We start from the raw sequence: 15,829 nt of genomic DNA, 5'->3' as shown, positions 1-15,829 counted from the left end.
ATGGTGTATCAATACACCCATTCACTACAAAGACACAGGCGCACTTCCTACCTCATTTGCCGGGGAGGAAGGAAACCGCTCAGATGACGCTACAGGACTGTTTTGCAAGCACATATGTTCCGGGACTCATCAAATGGCATTGAGGAGTATACCACCTCAGTCACCGGCTTCATCAGTAAGTGCATCGACAACGTCATCCCTCACAGTGACAGTACGTATATATCCCAATCAGAAGCCATGGATTACAGGCAACATCCACACGGAGCTAAAAAGGCTAGAGCTGCCGCTTTCAAGGAGTGGGACACTACTCCGGACGCTTATAAATAATCCAGCTATTCCCTTAGACAAACCATCAAACAGGCAAAGCGTCAATACAGGACTAAGATTGAATCCTACTACACCGGTTCTGACGCTTGTCGGATGTGGCAGGGCTTGCAAACTATTACAGACTAAAGGGAAACCCAGCCGCGAGCTGCCCAGTGACCTAAGCCTACAAGACGAGCTAAATCCCTTTTATGCTTGCTTCGAGGCAAGCAACACTGAAGCATGCATGAGAGCACCAGCTGTTCCGGACGACTGTGTGATCATGCTCTTCATAGCTGATGTGAGCAAGACCTTTAAAAACAGGTCAACAGTCACAAGGCCGGGGGGCCAGACGGATTACCAGGACGTGTACTCAAAGCATGCGCGAAGCAACTGGCAAGTGTCTTCACTGACATTTTCAACCTCTCCCTGACCAAGGCTGTAATACCTACATGTTTCAAGCAGACCACCATAGTCCCTGTGCCCAAGAATGCGAAGGTAACCTACCTAAATGACTACCACCCTGTAGCACTCACGTTATTTTATTTAAAAACAATTTTTTACTTCTTCGATATAGGGGGCGCTCTTTTAATTTTTGGATGAAAAACGTTCGTTTTAAACAAGATATTTTGTCACGAAAAGATGCTCGACTATGCATATAATTGACAGCTTTAGAAAGAAAACACTGACGTTTCCAAAACTGCAAAGATATTGTCTGTGCGTGCCACAGAACTGATGTTACAGGCGAAACCCAGATAAAAATACAATCAGGAAGTGCCGCATTTTTTGAAACCGCCTCATGGCAATGACTCCTTATATGGCTGTGAAGGAGCTAGGAGTCAGCTTACGTTTTCCCCAAGGTGTCTACAGCATTGTGACGTATTTGTAGGCATATCATTAGAAGATTGTAGTCTCTTATGGTCATCTACCAGGTGGTCGCTTGGTGTCCTCCGTTGCAATTATTGCTTAATCTCCAGCTGCAGTATTTTTCCGTTTGTTTCTGATGAGAAGCCAGCTGCCACCACTGATAGATTATCGAATAGACATGTGAAAAACACCTTGAGGATTGATTCTAAACAACGTTTGCCATGTTTCTGTCGATATTATGGAGCGAATTTGGAAAAAAGTTTGGCGTTGTAAGTGACTGCATTTTCCGGTATTTTTCTTAGCCAAACGTGATGAACAAAACGGAGCGATTTCATCTACACAAATAATATTTTGGGAAAAAATGAACATTTGCTATCTAACTAAGAGTCTCGTCATTGAAAACATCCGAAGTTCTTCAAAGGTAAATGACTTTATTTGAATGCTTTTCTTGTTTTTGTGAAAATGTTGCCTGCTGAATGCTAGGCTTAATGCTATGCTAGGCTATCAATACTCTTACACCAGGGGTGTCAAACTCAAATACCCAGTGGGCCAAAATGTAAAACCTGAACAAAGTCACGGGCCAACATTGAACAAATTAACCTTTTAATATGGACCCAAACAAGTTTTGCTTTAACATTGAATATGGAACAAGCATCGCTTATTACCATACAATATATAATTTAATAGTGGAGACATGCAAAATCGAATTTCAAATGAAAAAACACATCAATGGCATTCATTTATTAAATAAATACAATTTAAATAAAAATTGTATGCCTCTTTTCTATTTGCAGCCTTCTGATTTAAATACCAAAATAAACTTTTTCCACTGGCTAATAATTTTACAAATAAAATGATAATAAATCAATCAACCATTCAAGCCCATGCCTTGTAGCAAGAAAAAGTGCATAAAGAAAACGTTAATTATTGCACACTGGTCTAATCTGATGTGCCCAAGCCAGATACCTGGCATCTCTTCTTGGATGCTAGTTCATCAATGTCTGGGCTCAAGCTCTGAGCTGAAGAAATCCTCAGTATCGAGCGAAGATGTTCATCAGTCAGACGTCTCCTGTGAGTTGTTTTGGTCATCTTCATCGAGGAGAAAAGTTGCTCGCATAGATAAGTGCTGCCGAACATGGAGAGCATCTGAGCAGCTTGGGTGCGGAGCTGAGGCATTGTGTCAGGGATGAACCGTGGAAACTGTGCGGCGCCCACAGCATCATACTTTGACTTCAGCGTGTCATTGCACTGGAGTTCAATCAGCTCCATTTGGATGTTGGTTGGTGCATTTTCCACATCAACTGCGAAGGGATTACTAAGCAGTTCAAACTTGCATTTCTGGGCATCGAAGTCGGCAAATCGCCGGCTAAACTCAGCGGCGAGAACACTGAGTTTTTCAGCAAACTGTGCGCATGGGAACACGGCGGTAGAGATCTGCGCTTTTATGGATTGCAGCAGGGAAAATGGCAAGGGTTTCCTTGCAGCATCTGATTCTCCCACAGGCACAGTTTAGTTTTGAAGGCCCTCACTGCAGCGTACATGTCTGTGATGATGCGCCCCCGCCCCTGAAGCTGCAGGTTCAGCGCATCGAGATGGCTCGAGATGTCACAGAGAAAGGCCAGCTCACACAGGAACTTTTGCTCCCGGAGCTCTGCTATATCCTTCCCTTTGGTTTCCAGGAATTGACATATTTCCTCACGCAGCTCGAAACATCTGTTCAGTACTTTTCCTCTGCTTAGCCTTCTCACCTCTGTGTGATACGGCACGTCTGCGTATTCCGAACCACACTCCTCCAGAAAAGATTTAAACTGGCGGTGATTTAGACCTTTGGCTCTTATAAAGTTAACTACCTGTGTTACTGTGGTCATAACATGTTCCATCTTTAGGGCTTTGGCACACAGTGCTTCCTGATGTATGATGCAGTGGTAAACAGTTAGCTCACCTGCACAGTTCTCTTCCCGCATCTTCTCCCGAACCATGCCCACCAGTCCACTCTTTTTACCGCACATCGCTGGCGCACCATCTGTCGTTAATCCAACGAGTTTATCCCACGGCAGCTTTATTTCAGTTACACATTTGGAAACCTCCTCAAATATTTCCTTTCCTGTGGTTGTGCCATGCATTGATTTGAATCCTAATAGCTCCTCCGTAACACACAGATGAGTCCACTCCACGGATGAAGACTGACAGCTGAGCTGTATCAGATGCGTCGCAGCTCTCATCCACAGCGAGGGAGAACGCAACAAAATCTTTTCCCTTTTCCATCAGCTGGTCATACAGATTGGTGGCAAGATCACATGTGCGATCAGCTACTGTGTTCCTGCTCAGACTCACGTTTGAAAATGCTTGTTTTTTCTCTGGGCATACGAGGTCACAAACCTTCATCATGCACTTTTTTTGCGATCTCTGCTGCCACTATATAACTAGCCTTTACAGCAGCCTCGCTTTGTGATGTGGCTTTTTTAAACATATTCTGTTGTGAAACCAAACTTCTTTTCATCTCCTCTACTTTCTGGCTCCTTTGAGTCATGTCCAGGTCCTTGTATTTGTCATGGTGTTTCGTTTCATAGTGTCGTCTAATGTTGTACTCCTTACTTACAGCCACGTTGACTCCACAAACAAGACAAACAGGTTTGTCTTTTACATATGTAAACAGATATTCTGCCTCCCACTTGTCCAGAAAGCTCCTGTTTTCTGCCTTTCTTTTCGCCATTTTTGGGAAGGGTTAGCTCGCTGACAGTTGTAGCGTCTATGTTGCTATGACTACTGTCACAGAGGAGAGAGCGTTTCTGGGTCCTGTCCTGATTGGCGTGAAAACAGCAGAGCATTATGGGATTCGTAGTATTAGTGGTGAATGCGCTGTATAATACCGGCGGGCCAGCTCTAGTAGTAATTTGGTATTGTCTCGCGGGCCAAATATAATTACCCCGCGGGCCAAATTTGGCCCACGGGCCAGAGTTTGACACCCATGTCTTACACAAATGCTTGTGTAGCTTTGGTTGAAAAGCATATTTTGAAAATTTGAGATGACAGTGTTGTTAACAAAAGGCTAAGCTTGTGTTTCAATATATTTATTTCATTTCATTTGCGATTTTCCTGAATAGGACACGTTGCGTTATGGTAATGAGCTTGAGGCTATGATTACGCTCCCGGGTATGGGATTGCTCGTCACTAGAGGTTAACCAGGAAGGGCTCATTGAGATTTAAAATATATTTTTCAAGAGTGTCCTGGCCAAGATAGGCAGCACCAAGTCACTACAAAAATTACAGACAAACATGAAAAACTACAAGTAATCTAGTAAAAAACTTAGAATTCACAAGAGCATAACAAAATCAAAAACAGCAAATTAACCTTTCTAGCGCAGGCGTTCCGCTAGCGGAACCCCTCGACAACATTCCGTTGAAAAGGCAGCGCACGAAATTCAAAAATATGTTTTAGGAATATGTAACTTTCACACATACACAGGTCCAATACAGCAAATGAAAGAAACATCTTGTTAATCTACCCATCGTGTCAGATTTCAAAAATGCTTTACAGCGAAAGCACGACATATGATTATGTTAGGTCATAGCCAAGTCAAAAAAACACAGCGAGTTTCCCAGCCAAAGATAGGAGTCACAAAAATCAGAAATATAGATAAAATTAATCACTAACCTTTGATGATCAGATGACACTCATAGGGCATCATGTTACACAATACATGTATGTTTTGTTCGATAATGTGCATATTTATATCCAAAAATCTCAGTTTACATTGGCGCGTTACGTGCAGTAATGTTTTAATTCCAAAACATCCGGTGATTTTGCAGAAATACTCATAATATACATTGATAAAAGATACAACTGTTATTCACAGAATTAAAGATAGACTTCTCCTTAATGCAACCGCTGTGTCAAATTTCCCAAAAACTTTACGGAAAAAGCACAATCTGAGAACGGCGCTCAGAGCCCAATCCAGTCAGAGAAATATCCGCCATTTTGGAGTCAACAGAAGTTAGAAATAACACAATAAATATTCACTTACCTTTGATGATCTTCATCAGAAGGCACTCCCAGTTCGACAATAAATGACTGATTTGTTCCAAACAGGTCTCATGAGCCCCTCCTTTATAGTAGAATCCTCAAACCAGTTTCTAAAGACGGTTGACATCTAGTGGAAGCCGTAGGAAGTGCAACATAACCAATATCCCACAGTATCTTCAATAGGCGTTGAGTTGAAAAACTACAAACCTCAGATATCCCACTTCCTGGTTGGATTTTTCTCAGGTTTTCGCCTGCCATATGAGTTCTGTTATACTCAAAAACATCAGTGTTTTCTATCCAATAATAATAATAATAATAATAATAATAATAATAATAATAATAATAATATGCATATATAAGCATCTGGGACAGAGTAGGAGGCAGTTCACTCTGGGCACGCTATTCATCCAAAAGTGAAAATGCTGCCCCCTATCCCAAAAAGGTTAAAAACATTGACAGGTCAGGTCAGGGATCATTCATCAGTGATTTAAAAATACCAATCGGGACAAGTCCTTCCAGTTTAAAAGTATTTTGTAAGGCGTTCCAAAACGATGGCGTAGAGTACATAAAAGCCCTTTTACCAAATTCAGTTCGGACATTTGGAACAGTTAGCAGGATAAAGTCCAGTGACAGAAGAGAGTACCCACCACATTTCTGAACAATAAAAATGCCCAAATAAAAAGGTAGTAAACCCAAAATGGCTTTGTAAATAAAAGTATGCCTGAGCCTACGGGTGGGTGACTAGAGAAGGCCAGCCAACCCTGGTATACAAAGTGCAGTGGTGCGTAAGGATTTTATAGTTTAAAATAAATCTCAAAGTGCCATGGTAAAGGGTGTCAATTGATCTCAAACACTGAGCGGAAGCATTCATATATAAAATATCCCCATAGTCCAGTAAAGGCATAAATGTAGCTGATACTAGCCTTCTTCTGGCTTCAAAAGGAAAACAGGCCTTATTCCTAAAATAAAATCCCAATTTCAGCTTCAATTTTTTTGTAGGTTGTTGAATATGCAATTTAAAAGAGGCCGTCATCAATTAAAATTCCAAGATATTTACATGAGGTAACAACCTCAATCTCCTTGCCCTGACGGGTAGTAATAGGTGAAAGGTTCAGAGGTCTATTTCTTGCTTTAGAAAACACCATTAGCTTAGTCAGTATTGAGGATAAGCTTCAATTGACACAAGGTATGTTGAACAGTATAAAAAGCCGTTTGCAAGTTCTGGAAAGCTTTTGTAAGAGACGAGGCACAACAGTATCATCAGCATAAAAATGAAGTTGCGCATTTTGGACATTTTTGTCATTTATATAAATAGTGAATAAGAGAGGACCAAGTACAGAGCCTTGGGGCACACCATTAAAGACAGACAATTTAACAGACATAAGCCCATCAAATTGAGTGCACTGAGTTCTATCAGGCAGATAATTAGCCAACTATGCAACTGCATGCTCTGAAAGACCTACACCTGACAATATCTGCCTTAGTATAGCATGATCAACTGTATCAAAAGCCTTAGAGAGATCAATAAAAAGTGAGACAGTGCAGTTTTTTTTATCGAGGGCTTCAGTGATATCATTTAAAACCTTCATGGCTGCTGTAATTGTGATATGCTTCTTCCTGAAGCCCGATTGGTACATTGATAAAATAGAGTTAGTAAATAGCTGCTCATTCACAAGGGTTTCAAGTATTTTCACTAGGGGTGACAGCTTTGAGATGGGCCTATAATTATTTAACTTCTTGGTGACAGGGGGGGCAGTATTGAGTAGCTTGGATGAATAAGGTGCCCAGAGTAAACTGCCTGCAAATCTGTCCCAGATGCTAATATATGCATATTATTAGTAGTATTGGATAGAAAACAGTTGAAAGTTTCTAAAACTGTTTGAATGATGTATGTGAGTGTAACATAACCTGAGAAAAATCCAACCAGGAAGTGGGAAATCTGAGGTTTGTAGTTTTATAACTCTTTGCCATTCCAATATACAGTGTAAATGGGGTCATATTGCACTTCCTAAGGCTTCCACTAGATGTCAACAGTCTTTAGAATGTTGTCTCAGGCGTCTACTGTGAAGGAGGGGGGAATGAGAGCTGATTGAGCCAGGTGTCTGGCAGAGTGCCACAGGCTCTGAGGCACGGTCACGAGAGAGTTAGCTCTCGTTCCATTGCTTTTCTACAGACATAGGAATTCTATTGAACATTTATGATAAAAACATCCTAAAGATTGATTCTATACTTAGTTTGACAATATAACCTTTTGAACTTTTCGTCCAACGTTCGGCTGGACCTGAAAGCACTTTTGGTAAACAAATCCAAACGCGCGAACAAAATAAACTATTTGGACATTATCAAACAAATCAAAGATTTATTGTGGAACTGAGATTCTACCGTCCCACATATCCGAGAGAGGTTAAAAGAGTTGGATCTCTATTAGGCATGAAGAGGTCATGGCACACAACCATGAGAGCCTATAGGGAGGTCAGAGACCTGGCAGACAACACATCACCAACAAACAATCATGGTCCAAACAGACCAATACAGTTGCGAAGAGGGCACGACAGCACCTTTTCCCCCTCAGGAGACTGAAAATATTTGGCATGGGTGCCCAGATCCTCAAAAGGTTCTGCAGCTGCACCATCGAGAGCACCGTCTGGTATGGCAACAGCTCGGCATCCGCCCGTAAGGCACTTATAGAGGGTAGTGCATATTAGAGGTCGACCGATGATGATTTTTCAATGCCAATACCGATAATTGGAAGACCAAAAAAAGCCGATACCAATTAATCGGACGATTTAATATTTTGTATTTATTTATTTGTAATAATGACAATTACAACAATACTGAATGAACACTTATTTTAACTTAATATAACTCAATCAAATCAATTTAGTCTCAAATAAATAATGAAACATGTTAAATTTGGTTTAAATAATGCAAAAACAAAGTGTTGGAGAAGAAAGTGAAAGTGCAATATGTGCCATGTAAAAAAGCTAACATTTAAGTTCCTTGCTCAGAACATGAGAATATTCCCAGGTAAGAAGTTTTAGGTTGAGGTTATTATAGGACTCTCTCTACCATTTGTATTTCATATTGACTATTGGATGCTCTTATAGGCACTTTAGTATTGCCAGTGTAACAGTATAGCTTCCGTCCCTCTCCTCGCCCCTACCTGGGCTCTAGCCAGGAACACATCGACAACAGCCACCCTAGAAGTAGCGTTACCCATCACTCCACAAAAGCCGCGGCCCTTGCAGAGCAAGGAGAACAACTACTCCAAGTCTCAGAGCGTGTGACGTTTGAAACGTTGCTGCTGGCAAACGCACAAAAGTGCTGTTTGAATGAATGCCTACGAGCCTGCTGCTGCCTACCACCACTCAGTCAGACTGCTCTATCAAATCATAGACTTAATTATAATATAACAACAAACAGCAATACGAGCCTTAGGTCATTAATATGGTCAAATCCAGAAACTATAATTTCGAAAATAAAACGTTTATTCTTTCAGTGAAATACGGAACCGTTCCGTATTCTATCTAACGGGTGGCATCCATAAGTCTAAATATTCCTGTTACATTGCACAACCTTCAATGTTATGTCATAATTCTGGCAAATTAGTTTGCAACGAGACAGGCGGCCCAAACGGTTGCATATACCCTGACTTTGCGTGCAATGAACGCAAGAGAAGTGACACAATTTCCAGAGTTTAATATTGCCTGCTAACATTAATTTCTTTTAACTAAATATGCACGTTTAAAAATATATACTTCTGTGTATTGATTTTAAGAAAGGCGTTGATGTTAATGGTTAGGTACACATTGGTGCAATGACAGTGCTTTTTTCGCAAATACACTTGTTAAATCACCCATTTGGCGAAGTAGGCTATGATTCAATGATAAATTAACAGGCACCGCATCGATTATATGCAACGCAGGACAAGCTAGAAAAACTAGTAATACCATCAACCATGTGTAGTTAACTAGTGATTATGTTAAGATTGATTGTTTTTTATAAAATAAGTTCCATTTTTATTTTTTACCTTTATTTAACTAGGCAAGTCAGTTAAGAACACATTCTTATTTTCAATGACAGCCTAGGAACAGTTAATGCTAGCTAGCACCTTGGCTCCTTGCTGCACTCGCATAACAGGTAGTCAAGCCTGCCACACAGTCTCCTCGTGGAGTGCAATGTAATCGGCCATGAACGGTGTCCAAAAACGGAAATTACCGATTGTTATGAAAACTTGAAAATCAGCCCTAATTAAAATCGGCCATTCCAATTAATCGATCGACCTCTAGTGCATATCGGGGAAAGCTTCCTGCCATCCAGGACCCATATACTAGGCAGTGTCAAAGGAAGGCCCCCCAAAAATTATCACCCAAGTCATAGACTGTCCTCTCTGCTACCACATGGCAAGCGGTACCGGAGCAGCAACTCAAGGACCAAAAGGCTCATTAACAGCTTCTACCCCCAAGCCATAAGACTGCTGAACAATTAATGAAATGGCCAACCGGACTACTTACATGACCCCCCCCCCCCCCTTTGTTTTTATACCACTGCTACTCACCGTTTACTATCTATGCATAGTCACTTTACCCCTACCTAAATATACAAATTACCTCAACTAACTTGTACCCCCACACATTGACTCAGTACCAGTACCCCATGTATATAACCACGTTATTGTTCATTTTCATTTTATTTCTTACTTTAAGTTTATTTAGTAAATATTTTCTTCATTATTTCTTGAGGTGCATTGTTGGTTAAGGGCTTGTAAGTAAGCTTTTCATATTAAGGTGAAATTTGATTTGATTTCACCATGAGGCCAATGGTGACTTTAAAAAAAGAGTTCAATGGCTGTGGTAGGAGAGGATGGATCAACAACATTGTAGTTAGTCTACAATACTAACCTAAAGGGCAGAGTGAAAAAAAGGAAGTTTGTACAGAATAAAAATATTAAAAAAATATGCATCGTGTTTGCAACAAGGCACTAAAGTAATACTAAAGAAAATGTGTCCTGACTAAAAAGTGTTACATTTGGCAAATCCAATACAACTCATTACTGAGTACCACTCTCCATATTTTCAAGCCTAGTGGTGCTGCATCATGTTATGGGTATGCTTGTAATTGTTAAGAACTGTGGAGTTTCTCAGGATAAAAAAAAAGAATGGAATGGAGCTAAGAATAGGCAAAAATCCCAGAGGAAAACCTGGTTCAGTCTGCTTTCCACCAGACACTGGGAGATCAATTCACCTTTCAGCAGGACAATAACCTAAAAACACAAGGCCAAATCTACACTGGAGTAGCTTACCAAGAATACTGTGAATGTTACCGAATGGCCGAGTAACAGTTTTGACTTAAATCTACTGCAAGGCCTAGAGCTTGAAGAAGTTTGAAAAGAATACATTGGCAAATGTTGCACAATCCAGGTGTGGAAAGCTCTTACAGACTTACCCAGAAAGACTCACAGCTGTAATCGCTGCCAAAGGTGCTTCTACAAAGTATTATCTCAGGGGTGTGAATACTTATGTAAATGAGATATCTGTATTTCAATTTCAATACATTTGCCAACATTTCTAAAAACATTAATTTTGTGATTATGGGGTGTTTGTCCATTTGGAATTCAAATAAAATGTGATTTGATTTCATGTAGCCTAATTTTGGTCAGTTAATAGTCTACACACTGATCAAGCAACATTATGGACTATACTGATCAAATTAAGATCCTACATCTGTATGGGAAATATTTAGTACTCTAAGGTTTGAGAGTGTCACAGTGAAAGGAATGTGGGCTTTAGTTTGTACACTGGGTCTAAGACACCATGTCGTCTTTGTTCGTTAAATCACCTCTGGTTTCACCAACTCTTCTTTCTCTAACTTTTGTAGTGAGGACATTGACATGCAGCATCAGGCCTCAGAGCAAGGCTGCAGCCAGAGACCCTGTGACCGACACCTGGGAACTTTCCCAATTCCTCCTCCCTCTATTCCCCGCGTCCTCTTTCCTCACCTTTTTAGGAGGACAGATTAGCACTCAGAGGCCTGCAGAGAAAATACCCCCGCTGCAGAACAAAAGACAGAGTTAAACCCATCACCCTGGCCAGGCAGAGATGTGATTCCCCCATTCACTACTATTATTCATTCACCCTCCATCCCCACACACCATCCTTATTTCCTACATTCAATTAAGACAAATAAGGAATCAGTGAGGGAGACACTGGGGCTTTGGGAAGAAGAATTCCACAGGGTCGGATCTCTGCGTGGTGGAGTGTACAAAGTAGCCCCTTGCTGAGCATTTCAATAGATCCTGTACAAATCCTCATTGGGGCCTGAGGATTTGAACAGTGCAGAATTGAAAGCAATTAAGATGTGCAGTGATCCCACGTCACCTGACCTTTAGAGTTTTGTTAGCTGAAACAAAGGAAGAGAAGAATGCATTCCATCTAAAATGGCAAGAACATGTTGGAACACAATTAAAAAGCCAGCTAAAATATTCTTCCCCCACCCCCCTATATGTAGGTCTACTCACACTAAAATGCTTTCTGTGGAGGCTACTGATGCCACATCTCCCATAGACTACTTCATCCAAAGCCATCCAAAATAGCTTATTTGGAGGGCTATTTGGAAAGCACAACTGATATCCAATTGCAGTGTTCAGAAGCCAAGAAAAAGTTCAAACTCCCACTGCCAGTTCAAACTCCCACTGCTATCCCAGGAAAAGGATGACCCTTGCCTTGAGAATGGCCAGTATCTGTCGAGACAGCCGTGTGTTGACAGAGTACGTGTTGGTTGGAGACAGGACATTCTGGAGTCTCAGAGAAGGGATGGACACCATGACTAATATTTTTCCAAAACAGACAGAAGCATTTTTGCCACCCCCAGTTTGGTTTCTTCCAAGGGAAAGAATATGTTTGCATTATTTCAGTCATGGTCTGCTCATTTCAAATACATTAAGCAGGGTAAAATCAGAGTCTAAGACATGGCCGATATCGCTCCTTTAGTCTCCCGGCAACTGCAGTTTAATTTAATCAAACAGGAACGGCAAACTTAAGAGGATTGAAAGGTCACACTGTGCTGCCAAGTCACAACTTGCTTCCTTCAGTCAGTCATTCGCTGGCTGGGTGGATGATATCCATGATATTCCTGTCAGTGTTGCAGAGAGACATGCCACTGGGCTAACTAAGCCTTAATGCAAATACCCCATGATGCATCTGTCCACAGGTTGGAATTACATCCTGTTACAGTTGTGTTGCATCATTCACATGGTGTCCATGACATGACAGCCAGATCACCTGTACATTAGGCAGGATGGGAAAGGTTCACTTGGTCACTATCAGGTAAAGCTGCAAACTCAAAGTCCTAAAAATCTGTTTTTATAATCAACCCTAACTTTTGATAAACCAAAAAGCGTATTTTCGTTTATATACATATTCACGATATAGCCAATTTTGACTTTCCAGCTTGGCCTGATAGTGCAAATCCATAGGAAGCCAGGAGGTCTGAGAGACTCACCGTGTCTCCGATCTTGAGGTCGGCACACTTCCTGAGGCCTGGTAGGGGCTGTCCGTCCTGACAGGTGGCCGTGAAGGACAGACTGAGGTCTTCAGGTTGATCCCACACGGTCAGCTCCACTTTGGACCGGATGTTCTGGAGGGAGGACACACAGAGACAGAGACAGACAGAGAGAGAGACAGAGAGAGAGAGAGAGACAGAGAGAGAGAGAGACACAGAGAGACAGAGAGACACAGAGAGACAGAGAGACACAGAGAGACAGAGAGACAGAGAGAGAGAGAGAGACAGAGAGAGAGAGAGAGACAGAGAGAGACAGAGAGAGAGAGAGACAGAGAGAGAGAGAGACAGAGAGAGAGAGAGACAGAGAGAGAGAGAGACAGAGAGAGAGAGAGACAGAGAGAGAGAGAGACAGAGAGAGAGAGAGACAGAGAGAGAGAGAGACAGAGAGAGAGAGACAGACAGAGAGAGAGAGACAGAGAGAGAGACAGAGAGAGAGACAGAGAGAGAGACAGAGAGAGAGACAGAGAGAGACAGAGAGAGACAGAGAGAGACAGAGAGAGACAGAGAGAGACAGAGAGACAGAGAGACAGAGAGACAGAGAGACAGAGAGACAGAGAGAGACAGAGAGAGACAGAGAGAGAGACAGAGAGACAGAGAGAGAGACAGAGAGAGAGACAGAGAGAGAGACAGAGACACAGAGACACAGAGACACAGAGAGACAGAGAGAGACAGAGAGAGACAGAGACAGAGAGAGAGAGAGAGAGAGAGAGAGAGAGAGATTGGATGAACTCACAGATACATATGCCATGAACACAAAAACAGACAGACACACACTTATGAATAAGTACTTTTGACATTTGTGTCAAAGTAGTAAATATGTCATTTATTTGAAAACAAGACAGATGGTCCACTGGTCAACTATCCAAACATGTCTGATCAAAGACTCCTATCAATAAATCACATGAGCATTAAAGTATGTGTGTATATTAGAGCTGGCACAGAGGTTCCCTGGTGGTTTCCATACTATTTGAATGTTAAATGCTTCCAGTACCCCTGGCACTGGATCCACTCAGAACCACCACAACTCAGCATTTTAGAATGAAACCAGTTAGAGCCTCTTATTTAATCTGTTAGCAGGCAGGGTGGAAAACAGAGAAAAAGATAGTTGGAAAGAGCGTAAAATGCCTTGGTTAAGCAAGATTTATACAGGTCATTCTGTCTTCTGTAAACTTCCCCCAACCCACAGTGGTTCGGTTGGCATGGATGGATGTGGAGCGCGTGCGCGTGTGTCTCATAGCGTGCCTTTGCTGCTACATGCCAGCCTTATCTGTACTTTATGTGCGTGTTCACTCCAGCGCATAAAAGCTACAGAACTGTGGAAGGGGGTAATCAGAATCATGCCCGACTGACAGATACCCATGATTGATCTATGCCCTGTTTTGGCCTGTACTGGAGAAAGAACACAATGAACTGGTAACAAAATGTGTTGAAATAACTCAAATGCTTGTGTTCAAACTTCACAATACTCAAAAAAGATACAATTATGATAGGAACCAAAATGTGGTGCCATCTGCCCATTGTGTAAAGTGAACAGAATGTAGGCTACTTGGTATATAAGGGTGTCAGGTAGCCTAGTGGTTAGAGCGTTGGGCCAGTAACCGAAAGGTTGCTGGATTAAATCCCTGAGTTGACAAGATAAAAATCCCACTGTTCCCTAGTAGGCCGTCATTGTAAATAAGAATTTGTTCTTTACTGACTTGCCTATTAAATAAAGGTTTAAAAAATATATATATATTTTTAAATACCATAATTATCAGTTGTTAAGGACACGGGTTGAGTCTACTCTGCAAAATCAAGTTGTAGTTCCTCTCAACCACAGGAAGGAAAAAATGCTTGACTGAAGAAAAAAACCCACTGCTTTATTGGAAAATATCTTTGAGGATAGTTGAATAAAAACAGGCAAATACTTTGGTTTTAAAATATTCAAAATACATGGAGAAAGATTCGTTCTTCCCTTAAAATGTTGTTTTCTCTCAACTAGTCAACAAAAGTGAATTATATAACTGCTTTCCAGCAGTGCATTGAAGGCTAAATCTGCCATTTCAACAGTCTGACTGCCACTTTGTTTGGTAAGCTGAGGTATGGGGCTGGAGAAATATAGCCAAACCACTCTCAAATCACAGACTGTGACTTTAAGATCCCTAAATGGCCAAACCAGAGCCACAGTGTCAGAGTACTCACTCAGTGATCTAGGGTCAGGTTTTAGTCAACAGACCACAACACAAAAATACAAGACAGGATGATTCCATGCTTTGAGAATGGATTATGAGAGAGTGTCTTCTGTGACAATTAAACACTAACGTCAAATTAGAATTCAAGACCATTTGAGGCCCCTGCTTAACTTGGGTAGAATGAAGATTATACATTTATCATGACCCATAAATTGAAGATGTGTTTTTGTTGATCTTTCCATAAATGTGAATTGTAAACGAGGACAAGATGTGAATCTCCTAGCACATGAGTCTCTAGTCGTTTATTTTGTTTAAAATACACAAGAATCCCTTCTAGAACCCTTTTCAGGCCCTTTAAAAACCCTTCCTTCAAATAACTGGAAGAATGGAATCTATTTCCTGCATGGAGGGGACTGGGGAGTAGCAGCACCAGTGTCTCAGGCAGGATTTGTGCCATAAACCTGCTTCTTCTTCAGTAACCATAAAGTGCTAGTGCAGAGTTAAAGATAGTGCCGTAGTGTGAGCCAGAAGTAGAGTAAACCCCAGACCACCACAGCAAATAGAGGGGCAGGGTGTGGGTCTCCATATCACCACAGCAAATAGAGGGGCAGGGTGAGGGTCTCCATATCACCACAGCAAATAGAGGGGCCGGGTGAGGGTCTCCATATCACCACAGCAAATCGAGGGGCTGGATGAGGTTCTCCATTTCCAATGCTAAAGTATAAAAATTCAACACTTCCTCTTGTCCCCGGTCTCTAGAGGACATGTTCAGTAGGCCTCACAGTTTTGCAATGGAAAACAAAAATGACAGGTTCAGGGTATACCGGTCTGTTTCCTGGTTTCAAAACGTGTTCAGCCAACTGTCAACCAACATGCATTTCAGAAGAGGACAGCTGAGAGACTC

The 15,829-nt window shown here is 41.5% G+C and overlaps 1 protein-coding gene across 1 annotated transcript in view; it reads right to left on the bottom strand.

Annotated features, from left to right (window-relative positions):
• Window positions 1-15,829, bottom strand: part of itgb5 (integrin, beta 5) — a 96,899-nt gene that overhangs the window by 49,914 nt on the left and 31,156 nt on the right. The window contains exon 9 of the mRNA XM_036974695.1: window positions 12,695-12,829. Within this exon, the coding sequence (XP_036830590.1) occupies window positions 12,695-12,829 (135 nt within the window). The remainder of the gene's footprint in view (window positions 1-12,694; window positions 12,830-15,829) is intronic.

Source organism: Oncorhynchus mykiss, chromosome 3 (genome assembly GCF_013265735.2).
Source record: "Oncorhynchus mykiss isolate Arlee chromosome 3, USDA_OmykA_1.1, whole genome shotgun sequence".
Taxonomy (NCBI): Eukaryota; Metazoa; Chordata; class Actinopteri; order Salmoniformes; family Salmonidae; genus Oncorhynchus; species Oncorhynchus mykiss.
The sequence above is the reverse complement of the archived record's forward strand: the minus strand, read 5'-3'. Positions and strand labels throughout refer to the sequence as shown.